At 34.6% G+C, this 12,543-nt stretch overlaps 1 protein-coding gene across 8 annotated transcripts in view; it reads left to right on the top strand.

Moving 5' to 3' along the window:
- Positions 1-12,543, top strand: part of WWOX (WW domain containing oxidoreductase) — a 534,927-nt gene that overhangs the window by 162,665 nt on the left and 359,719 nt on the right. The window contains exon 9 of one of the 8 annotated variants that reach the window (XM_050904129.1): positions 3,766-3,828. The exons of the other annotated variants lie outside the window; for them this stretch is intronic. Coding sequence (XP_050760086.1) covers positions 3,766-3,813 — 48 coding nt within the window. The 3' untranslated portion in view covers positions 3,814-3,828. Of the gene's footprint in view, positions 1-3,765; positions 3,829-12,543 lie in introns of those variants that run through there. 8 annotated transcript variants of the gene reach the window in all.

Below are 12,543 nucleotides of genomic sequence, written 5' to 3'. Positions count from 1 at the left end.
AATGACAGCAAGGGTATTTGTTCTTGCAGTCTGTACTTCAACTCCATGATATTCTGCAATGATGGATGCAGAATGGGTGTAAAGAGTAAAGTACTGAAGCAGAAATTTTGGGTAGTATTGGTGAGGCAGGTTTAAACAATATAAACTTTTAACAGGCAAGCTATTGGTAAATTCACGTCCTGAACAGTATAATTTTGTTGTTAAATATCATCATTTTAACTGAAAACTATGTTACTTTTCAGCTACTATTTATTTTTCTTCTTACTCTGAAACTTTCATATAATGTATTTGCCTCTGAGGATATTCCATAGCTGAAATGCTTTGCTTGGCAGAGCATGTTACAGATAGAGAAAATTTTGTCTAATCCCTGACTCTCATGGTTGTCATTTTGCTTTGTTTCATGTATGGAAGCTATATGCCCGAACCATTTTTCAAACCTTTTATAAAGGAATTATGTTTCTTCTAAAGTATTGAATTAAGATAACGAAACATATATGTGAATATATATGAATGTATAACCAACAACAGAAGTAAAGATTTCTTCCTCCATTATCATATGAACATGTGAAATAATATAATAAGTGAGTGTTGTTTTTCCCTCTGTATTTCATTATTTAGAATCTATTATTTAGAATCTACATTTTGTGAGCATCCAAAACCACCAAAGCACTGTGCCTAGGCATTACGTGCAAGCATATAACAGAAGAATATTTTAGTCCAAGAATTTCTCAGTGGCTAAAATGTATGTTCAACAACCTGGTGCTAAATTAAGGAGTGAAATGGAAAGACCTATGAACGGATGGAAACAGATGTGAAAAGTCTACTTGTGCAAGGAAGGAGTCTTGTGTTTATCCTCTGTTGTGTGGCGACTATCATGCTGCAATAACAGCAGCAGCAGCCTGTGCTGTGAATGAATCCCTTGGATTCTTCGTATTTGATAGCTCTCACTGCTTTGTTTTTTTTGTTGAGCAAAAAGGACAATTGAATGACCGCTTTATAATGTTCACCTCAGAATATTTACAAACTCTGTGCAATTGGTTAGACAGATGCAAATTAAGTGCTGATGCAATGGGTCCATCTTCATTCATTTCGAAGGTGTACTTGCTTGCATGAGATGTGAATTTGTGGTAAGTGCTGAATATTAACTAGGATATTTGGACTTTAATATAATGATCTTATATCACCACAGCATCTTGGCAAATTAGATTAAACCTGAAGGACACAGGACCTGATCCATCTCTAAATTCATGATGTGTGAAAGTTGCACTTCAGACAAGTGTTAGGCTAATTGCTTCCTTAGCTGGTGACTTTAATAAGTTATAAACAGAAATATTTATCTCGGTGTGCTAAGTGGCTAGTAGGCTGAGAAGAAAGATAGCAAAGACATTCATAGATGTAGGTTTTTGCATATATTCAAAATATTGTCAGATTGTGCTATTAGATGCCTAGGTTTTTCACACATTTCAGGACTTTTATGCCCTTACTAGTAATTAAATTAATTATTTATCCATTGTACACAGTCTTGAATTACTGTATGATTAGCTTGGGCACTTAAAAGTATAAGAACACTTGAAAGCAAAATCCAAGCATAGATATTCCATAGCACGTCTTACAATCTAAATATTGCTCTTAGTCTAATCGAAGCAGCAAGAGTAGTCACAGCAGTTGATGGACTATTTTTCAAATTGATTTCAAAAATGTATTTAAGGGGATGATCTTCTACTCTAGATTACCTATTGATTTTTAATATGAAAAGCTCATTATATAAGCAGTAACTGCATATAAAAACCTAGCAAACCTTTGCATAAATCCTTTAATTGAATTTCCAGAGCCTATGGTTCTACTTTTCTTTTAATTAAATCTATTTCTTTTTTTAAGTGTTACTGTGTAATTTGCATGCTGTGAAGTGGCCCTGTCCCAGATAAAGTGCCATTGATCCTTATTAAACCTCACCTCTGGGCTTGCTCAAAACTAACTGGAAAAATTAAAGTGTTCATGCTGCAGTGCACTTATTGCTTGTGTGATAGGATTATGGAAAAAAAGAATAACATTAATTTCCAAGAGAGAATTTATAATGCAAGATTTTATTTTTTTTCAATTTGATAATTAATAGCAAAATCATATCCTAAATATAAATTGTATTTCAGTCTGCAAACTGCAGTAGTAATTAGGAAAGATAATGTATACCTGATATAAAACCATGATGTTTTATATGGAAAGTCATTTGGTATAGTAATTTTTTTAAGTGTTCAAAATGATTATGGATTCAGCCCAACAGCTTAAATAGAGATTTGAGGAAAAAAAAAAAATCTGGAACCTATGCAGTACCTTATATTAATAGCTGTTTCCATTTTATTTCTTGAGTTTAAAATGTGAAAAACGATAGTCTGCAAATATTCATGCTAACAGTTTTTATATTAGAATTATCATGAGAAAGAAAAGTATATAAGTTACAATACTATTTTCTATTTTTTTAAAATACCTAACATTTTTTATTTGAAAAGCAATAAAATCTCCTAAAGAAATATTCATAATCAATAAGAATACAAGGTATGGAATATATTAACAGGGTTATAAAAATGTTTGCAATATGACTCAAAATGAAAAACACAGCAAGTTATGTATGGTTTAAAGTGTAATCAATTTTGAGGTTGCGTATGAGGATATAAATGATAAACACAAGTAGTAGCATTTTTAGTAAAGGCTGTTGCAAAAAAATACTGTATTTATGGTCTAGTCCATTCTTTTTATAGATCATTAATGTAGAAAACAAACACAGTGTATCCATCTTCTTAGACAGTTTAAAATTCCATTAAATGATATTTTTAAATGGAAATTTTGAGCTCATTTTATATGCTGCTTTCTACAAACACATGCTGTACTGAAAGTGAATGTAAACTTGGTTTCCAGCAGAAGCTGATACCATGGAAGATATATTCAGGAGCATTCCAGATTTGTAGGGGAAGCTAGTGGTTTTTTCTACTTTCAGCAAAAAGAACTGCTAAATCTGTTATGTTTAAGAAAGTGGTGGATTGCATGTTGTATTGCCTGTGATATATTATGTACAACTAGGTTGGAATTGTCAGTTGTAGCACAACCTCATTCTACAATGAAAGTATTTGTTTCAGAACGTTTCATCTACAGAGTAATTAGTGCAACTTGATTTTTGCACTTTGCTTAGTTAATACAGAACCAGTTTAAATACTACTTTCTCCCTGATCCGAACCTAAACAAATTCTGTTTAACTGTATTAGCTGCTTAAATGTATTATGTATTTGCTTTAAAGCTCCTATATTGCTTTTACGTAAGCACTAATTATTTCAAAATCAGCCTATCAGTCTCGTTTCATATACCCACTGAGATGGTAACAATAACATGAAATAAGTTGTATTTTACTCTTTTTTCAGTACCTCATTTGTGCATTTGACAACACTGTCCTTGTTTCCCCTGCTAAGTCAGTTGGTTAAGCCTTGAACTTTTATTGTGCTCCATATAGGAGTTAACTTATGGGCACTGGAGCTCTTTGCTGCTGCTAGGACCAGTGTGAACCCATGGATTGTTTTTCTTTCATTCAGCATGTAACATACAGTATTCAGCAACATTTCTTAAAAACAAAGCAATAAAAGAAAAACCCCTAAAACTCTAAAATTCCTGACTCTGTGCAATTTGTGATATTGCATAGGTATTTATAATGAATTGTATGAAATGTATAGAAAAAACTCACAAGTAAGATGTGTTATTACTTGGGTAAATTGTTCCTACTAGGTGTCTGAGAAGAAACCCAGTCTATACAAGCATTTTTGTATCAAATGAAGACCTGGATGCGTCTCTGGCTGTTTTGCAGTACTGTTAATATTCCTATACAGGAAATTTCATCATAGGACAGCAAAGAAAGGAGATGAAGAACATAGATTGTGGATCAAGGGAATGGATTGTGTTGTTTTGTTTTGTGCCTTGTGGAAGTAGACTCATGACTTTGAATCTTTGAGTTTGAATATGTAAAACACTGTGCTCCTCATCTGTGGCACAGCATTCCTGGCTGAAAATGCCCAGGAATTTCATTCTTCACAGCGGCAGCTGAGTGGTTCTTAAAAAAATATCCTAACTGCAGCAACGCTTGCTTAAAAGGAAAAACAAACAGACAACAAATGGGCTCCTGTGGCACCAATTTTTCCCAGAAAGTCTTCCTGATCTCTTTCTTTTTAGAAAACGCTTTTTTACTGGCCTTTCTAAAACGACATGCAGTGTTCCTGAATTAACTTGATTTTTCTAGTGTTATTTCCTGGAGGAAAAAGAGAAGGTGGACAGAACTAGGAGAGGAAGTGAATTGCTCCTCTTGCAGCAATATGGAAGTTACTCAGAAAAGCTATGCTGACCTGGAGCCTTATTAATAAATGAGCATGAAGCTAGGCTGGTATCAGTTAGTTTACTGATGAGTGAACAGTACTCAGCTGAATAAGGGTAGCTGGAGTGATCCATTCAGCAGCAAGGGAGTGGAATTGCAGCTGCAGCAGACCTGCTTATTTCTTCTGCAGTGTTGTGAATTTTGCACTAAAAGGTGGTTATCGTGCGTAGTTCTAGACAGCAGTCTGCTTGCTCCTTCTCTCTTAGGGCAATATTTTCTTCAGCTTTGGGACATTAATGTGTTTCAGTTCCCTCCATCAACAGGAAAACACGTGGCCAATGCAAAGTATTTGCTCCAAATTTTCATGTTAGTTTGTAAGATTAATGTGAATGACTTGTTCATCATTATTTGTGTTCCCCCGCTATGTGGTCCAGCAGTTTTCTTGTGGATTATTTCTCTGAACAGTTAGTACAAGTACCGTATTGCTCCTTGAAACTTGTTTCTGTTTTACCTTGTGTATATCACAAGTGTTCTGAAATTATGCTTTAGGAAAAAGGTTTTAAAATTCTTTCCTAGTTGTTTGTCAGTGGATTTGTTGTAGTTTCCTCATGGTCTTTAGTGGAGGAAGTAAGTGACACTGATCAGTGAAGGTGGACAGTAAGATTTATAATGTATTTGTGCTAGCTGATTGCCAACAGAACTGGCCTTTCCCAGCGGTGCTGTACGCATACTTGGAAAATCAATAGGGATTAGCCTATGACCCCCTTCACATACTTATACTGTGGTCTGCATTGCTTACCAATATTTCATCTGTTTCACTTAAATGCTGTTACTTACTCAATAATGTGTGGCTGTTCTTGCAAGCTACTAATTAATTTTTAAAATGCAGTATCACTTGAAAAGGAGATAAAGCACACCTTTAGCATCAGAGTGAGTGGAGGGCAGTGGCTTACTTAGTGAATTTACACTTGGTACCTTTAATTAAAAATCCTACTTCGAAAGATTAAAGTTATACATTCAGATTAAAAAAAGTACTAAATCAAGTACAGAGACCTTTTCATGGTGGTTGCCAACAAGCTAAATTGCCGGGTTTAACTAGGTACCTACAGTAGTGTGTGTACCATTTGCTGGCCCAATTTGACTTTTCAATATGTGTGTTTATACTTAGAACATGCATATAAGGAACTTATTTTTGGTGACATTTAGATACATGTCTGTTTATTATTACGTATTCCACAAATTTCTTTTGTACTAGGAGTAACAATGTCTGAAATGTGTTATGAGAAAATAAGGTTTTCCTTTTGGTTTGCTGTTTGTTTAATTTTTGTCTTGGTTTGCTGGTGTTTTTTTTTTTAATTTTGCCTTAAAAAAACTTAGTTTAAAGTTCTTTCTTTTTTTTGTCTCTTGTAAATGGTAGGAAAAAATATTTTATGTTTATAAATAAATATTTCATTTATATTGAGTGTAGGGTATAGTCTTGACAGTGTGTTCACATGTTACGTAAACCAGGTTGTATTTTAAATACTAATGAGTTGAAAAACTAAACAGAAGTATCAGGTATTGTTTTTCCTTTGACTAGTTTAAAAAAAAAAATAGTATAAAAATGGTTTGTTATACAGTGTAAAATTCTTATTTCAATTTATAGTTTACAATACAGTTTGCCAAAATCCAAAGATAATGGCCTACAGCAATTCTTTTTGATGAGGTTGTTCTCCCAATAGAGGGATTTTAAAAATTCACAGTTTCTTATGCAAGTGTACCTATTCCCTAGAGTTACTTATAGTTTCTTATTGATCTAGTAGCTGGTATTTGAATTGGTCGATGTACTCTGTAACTTGTTTAAGATACCCTACCTGAACTATTTGTTTAAATAATATATTCATAAATTGATTAATCATTACAGTAAGAGTTATTAGCTGCATTTTTATCTGTGCGCTATCCACAAATGACTCCTGGTATAATAATCATGCATATATAAACAGAGATTCAGGTTTAAATTGCAGTACGCCTTATAATAATTATATTGGTAGTATTAGTATGTTTCTGCAAGAAGGAATCAACCTTTTTCTGTGTGGGCAGCAAAGCTCAGTGTGTTTATTTAATGTGGATAAAGTCGTTGTAAATATTGATGTGCTTATAAGCCATGTTATGGGAGAGAGGAAAGAAGGAAAGAAAAGATGCGGCTTTTGTTGGCAAAGGCAGATAGCTCTAAAGGTTTGATGTGGTTTGGGTGTGACCAGGTGCTGAGTGAGCTGAGCAAAGCGTGTAGGAAGCTTTTAGGCCACACATGCGTGGGTGATGGGTAGGAGGGTATTACGCAGCCTGTCTGAGACTGCAGGTGGGACTGGGTGACTGGACAGACTGTGGAAGCTGTGGCTAAAATTATGGTGCGGATCTCATAGCTTGCTTCTCCTTCTTAGAAGAGGACTATGGAAAGGAGCCAGAGGAACTGCCTAACCAATGGATATTTATAAAACAATACACATAAAGGGATGTAGCTGCCTCTTCCTCTTAGTCATTGCAGAATAGTTTGACTTGCATGCCTTTATTTGATAACATCTTGCTTTTGAAAGGTCTGTGTTGCTATCAATATACGTATAGCATGCACAATTGCTGTAACTGGGGGGTAGCTGTAGTGGTTAAATTTGGAGCTTCAAATTATTATGAGTAAGGAGTACAGGTTTTGTATGTTATTTTATAATATATATTTTAATATGTATAATAGGAATGTGCTCCAAAAATCGAAAGAGCAACCACCGTAATTTTCATAAAAAAGATCCTAGTCTGGCTCACACAGGAGTCAGTGTGAATCTTTCTGTCTAGCATAGTGTGCATAGGCCACATCTAAAAGTTTTTATTAGAAAAACAAATAGTCTCCAAAAAATGTTTGTGCGTGCAGAGGGAACTAGAAAAATCTATTTAACCAAAATGTCAGAAATCACTTTCTTAGGAGCTCTCAGGTTTACTTTGCTAAATGGTGCAGAGTCCCAACAGCTCTAAACAACTTTCACTTTGATTTAATCCTAAATTCTATGGACAAATGTGAGCACAGAATACATAGACATGCAATCTTAGCATCACACACATATTATCAAATTAATGGCCTCTTTTAGTTAATAATCTGAGGGTAGTGTGGAAAATCACACACCTCACATTTCAGCTTATTTCCTTCATAAACTATTGTCATGAGCCTTGGACTCTTGCATTTTGCAAACGAATAACTAGAGGAGCTTTTTCATATTTTAGTTTGAAAGCCATTTTGTTTCACCACATGCTTTTTCTGCTTCATAAATTCTACTTTAAAACATTCAACAACCTGCTAAATTAATATATACTGTGTTCTTTCTTTAATGGGTAGGGGAACTTGTCTCACAGCAGTGCATTTGTTCAGCTCTGTTTTGAAAAAGTGCTGCCTGGTGTGTGAAGGACATCTGCTCACAAATGAATGATTGTGCTTTTGATTCGGAGCAGCACCTTCACTTTAAATGCTGGCTGCAGATGAAAGGAACAGATTGCTGTGGTACCACTTTTGTGAGGATTCCTCTACCCAGCATGTGGCTTCATACATTATTGAGAGCAAATCCACTTTATGCTACCACTCCTCACTGCACTTATTTTGCCAACCTTATTCAGAATGTCAGCAAGGATCACTTTTCTACAAAGGAATAAAAGGCCAGTTAGGAAGATTAAGCAGATAAATTATTTACAGTGTTTAATTATCATTGTACAGGTTTATTAAACTTCATGGTTACCTGGAAACCTAAGCAGGTGCTGGAAAAAAGTCCAATAAAGTGAAATAAAAAATGTTTTGTGTAAAATTAAATCCTTTTATGTGTGCCATGTTAATATACATGTCCAGGTTTTTTTGGTTGAGTGCCAAGCTTGACTTGCATTTAATGTTGTGATTATTATTTTTTTCATAATCCATTCCTAGCTCAAGGCTTATTATGATAGGAGATCCCACAGAATTCTCTGCTGGGCTGAGCAGCAGCCTATTATACTACTAACTGTTCTAGACGATAAACAGATGTACAAGGTGTGCTTGGTAAATCTCAAAAGATTCCCTTTTTCTGGTATTAAGGACAGCTCAATTTTGTAGCAAAAAACCCCACTGTAGCACCAAAATACATTTTGGATTTTTCTTTAGTGTTTATACTGAATAAATAATTTACTTTGTTTCTTCTTCACCTAAATTGACCTAATTAGTGTTTATTTAATCATAGAAGTGAGGATTTTAATTTTTGTTATTTTTTTTTTTTTATTTAGCAGTAGAAGTGTTGTCCTCTAGGAACAGCTTCCACATCTCTGTACGCTATTCACTAATATAAACTAATGAGCTCCATTAAAGATCTGCCCACATAGTTGCAAAGAACCACCTATTAATCTGTCATCTTTGAATACTCTGAGAAAATTAAGACCACCAAGCAACCATGAATTCGAAAATGAAAAAGGCAGTACCAAACCTATTATATTCTAAGGATGAGTGCCAAATAGGTAGGAAGTAACTGGTGTTACTAAAAAGAAGCAGACAAAGCCCACTGATTTAGTTCAGTAAAATAACCCAGAAGCATATCAGGGTAAGTACGGGCTGAAATCCTGGCTCTTTTAAGGTCAAGGGAGTTCTGCTACTGACATGGGAGGATACCAGATATATATCTTTTTGAAACTGCAGTTCAATTAAGATCTCAATTATTACCAAAATAATTTTGCCAAAAAGTGCGCATTTTAATACAAGGCCCATTTGGTTTCCCATTCTACTGTTTACATTTTGGATTATGATACAGAGAATTCTTAGGCTATTTATGGAGAAGGTCTTTTATCCTCCTGTGATGTTATAGTTTTCTTGATACATAGTCACGTGTTTTAACAGGAAACTGGTGACCAACCAAATGCACAAATTGTTGCATTCCACAGCAATAGCAACTTGGATTAATTCTAGGTGGGTTACTTTATGTGGAAACTAGAAAAGACTGTTCAAAGTTATCTGGTAAAATAATTCTGGGTTTAATCCACAGTGTGAGAAATGAATTGTAAAAATTAATATCCATGATTCTAATTGTTTTGATTAAATTTGATTTATGCCAGAATAGTAAATTTCTCATTCCTGAGTCTAACTCTAGGAATCAGGATTTTGTTGAGAATATTCAAATCTGCTTTAAGGGATATCTTCTATTATTGCTTAAACATCCAAAATATAGCATTGCATTTAAATAATCTGAGTTTTAATTCTTTTTTTCTTTTGAGGCTTTATTTTTATGAAATAAATATCCATAGCTATCAGAAGTATATTGATCTTTGATCACTTCTTGTAAATTGTCCTCTTGTTTAGAAGATGAAGGAAGGGAAGAGGCAGCCTGTGGGCAGATTTCAGTGTATCTTTTGGGGGTTGGATGAGTTTTGGTGTTTTTGGGGTTTTTTTTTTTTGTCATCAAACCACTTTTCGTATATATGACTGATTTCACTACAGCCAGCTCTGAAGGGGGAAGCATATCAACTTAACTAGTGGAGTTGAACTAGCTGTTTCTTTATAGCTGCTCAAGATATCTTACATAAAATTAGTAAGCTAGCTGCTTACAGGGGTGGCATATTGTTGCTGAGAATAAAGAGTTTGTAATACTTGGGGCTATAGTTAGTTGGTACTAATTTTTGTATTCCACTGGGTAAGCTTTGACAAAGACCTGTCATTTCCCAAATAAGCCATTCTTTTAAGAGAACATCTGTTGAAAGAGGGAATTTAAAATCTCCTTAAAATCCAGGGCATAATCAACACTATAGGGATACAAATATTAGTTTTCTAGAGGCTATTTCTATTTTGCTTTATCTTGGTGTTCAGTAAGCTTTTCAAGTTGGGTTTTTTTTTTCTTTTTTATCACCATTTTGCATTTAGTATGCAATTCTACGTTCAGAATAAGCATCTGAACTAAACCAATAAAAATACTAACTATAGCCTACTGATTTTAACTGGAAAAGAGAGAAAGTTCTGCAGCAGGGTGGTGTGGTTGTCTTCAGCTACAGTAGGTTAAAGATGTAGGACATCTGCATTTGTGGAAAGCTCTTTGTATCTCAATATTGAACCATTATGCTACACTGTTATCTTTTTAAGCACTGTTTTACGTTAAAGTTATTAAAAATTAACTGAAAAAATCAGAAGTTTCTACACAGCAAATTGGAGTAAACAGAGTGATGTCTGCCATCTAAGAAAATCTGAAGAAAAAAACTGATTATAAGTTCTGGATTTAATCACCTGCTGTAGCAGCAGATAACTCTAAATAACTTGGTGTAAACACTTTAGCAGTTTTCCTGGTAGCAGGAAACAACAGTCGCCTGCTTATTTATTTGCTTACAAGATGGAAAAAAGTGTGTGAAATTCAGCCCTCACTGAAGTTGATAAAACACTATATTAGGCTTTGAGCCATTATCCTTAATTTTGGCTTTTAGCTACCTCTATCCCTTCCTTGATTCTATGAAATAAAGTGAGATTTTTGCAGCAGAAAAAAGAGTCCTTATTAATACTCTTGCTAAATAAAAATGGCAAAAGTACTGCTGGATTACAACAAGAAAATATTATATCCACAGTTTGGGTCTGAACATGTTTAAGAATATGGAATATGAATCATGAGTCATTTATGCCTTTTTTAACATATTTCTGTATGTCAGCCTGTTTTTACTAAGTCTTCTTTTGGGACCTCACTGTCTTTACTGATTATTAAAATTTAACTTTTTCTTACATGATTCAAAAACATCTGACCGCATGGCTCAAGCAAACCAATGCCTCTTAGGATACAGCAATGAAAATGGTGTAGTCTCAAATCTTGTATATTTAATTGAAATGGCTGCTGTACAGAGAAGTAGTATTCCCACACTGGAATTCCAGTTATTCATTACCTTATTTCTTTCTGGAAAATTGCAAATTTATTCTTTATAGAGCTCAGGCATAAAAGCTGTCTGTTGCACTAATGTGGAAAATGTTTTCCTATTACACTGTCTCCATGCAAATAACAAATTAATGCAGTTTGTAGAGGAATCTAATCACTGTAATTCAGCATTCAGGGGAGCAAAAAATGATCGTGCTTGTCTTCACTCTTCCAAGAATGACACCAGATTTTAGTTTTTTAATGCATGGCCTATTTAGCTCATTAGTTTTAATATACAGGTTTAAAAGTCTTTCCTTGAGCAATATCTTGAAAACAAGATGTTAAGCTCCCCAAGTCTGTAATCTCATATCAAGATGTGGTTATGGCCTTGCAGTTATGCTGCTATTTTATGCCCAGTTTTTTCTTTATGCATCAATCTTCTATTGTATTTCGTCTTTGAGAGATTTAATTTATGCAGTGGGTCATTACAGCTTTCATTTGCCCATACAGAGGGACCCTGGGGATAAGAATGCAATAAAATCAACTGCCCCCCCACCCCCCAACCTTTCTGGTGATTAGACGTCTTAACTATGCTGCTGAACACCCTATTTTAAAAAAATGTGTTAGTTTACTAAACTTCTCTTTCTTACCGAGGTCAGAAATCAGCTACTTCTCAAGAGGTCTTAAACTACTGTCAACCTTACCTGTGCTGAAATTAGCTTCCACTCCTTTCACACCTTCAAAATATTTTTAGAAATATCTTCCATTGCTCTCTCTGACTGCATTCATTCTTTGGCCTTTCTGTTGCTTTTGAGCCTACTAAAGACTCCTTGCTTGTTTTTTGCAATGTTTTATGTAACCTGTTTCTTGTTTCACACTGCTGTCCCTTTATGCACTTGTCTTAGATTCCAGAATGATTTAGGGTTAGAAAAGTTATGGTGATCTGTTGACTCTGAGAACACTGCAATTGCCCTCCCACAGTGTTTTTTATTAGTTTTACCTGTTCTACCTTGAAACCCATTCAAAAATGTAAAATATAAAAGCAAAGAAAAAAAGTTTTTTTCACTGAAGGACCTAGTGCAAAAAGATCCAACAATTTAATTGAATGGGTTTTGAATGGTTTTTACCAAGAAATGGAAAACGGTTTGAAAGTCAGATTTTTTTCAGGTCTGGATCTTTTTCAAATCCTACCTTGAATTAAAAAAAAATTACGTCTCATGCTTCCTCGTCTGCTCCCACACCAAATCCATTGCCATTTCTTGGTCAGAAAAAAATCTTCCTCCACAGGTCAGACTGTTGCCTTGTCTAGCATACCGACACTCATTACACACGACAGGAGAAATG

The sequence above is a fragment of the Gymnogyps californianus genome, chromosome 12 (assembly GCF_018139145.2).
Source record: "Gymnogyps californianus isolate 813 chromosome 12, ASM1813914v2, whole genome shotgun sequence".
Taxonomy (NCBI): Eukaryota; Metazoa; Chordata; class Aves; order Accipitriformes; family Cathartidae; genus Gymnogyps; species Gymnogyps californianus.
Note: the sequence above shows the minus strand (reverse complement) of the source record. Positions and strands in the feature narration are given on the sequence as shown.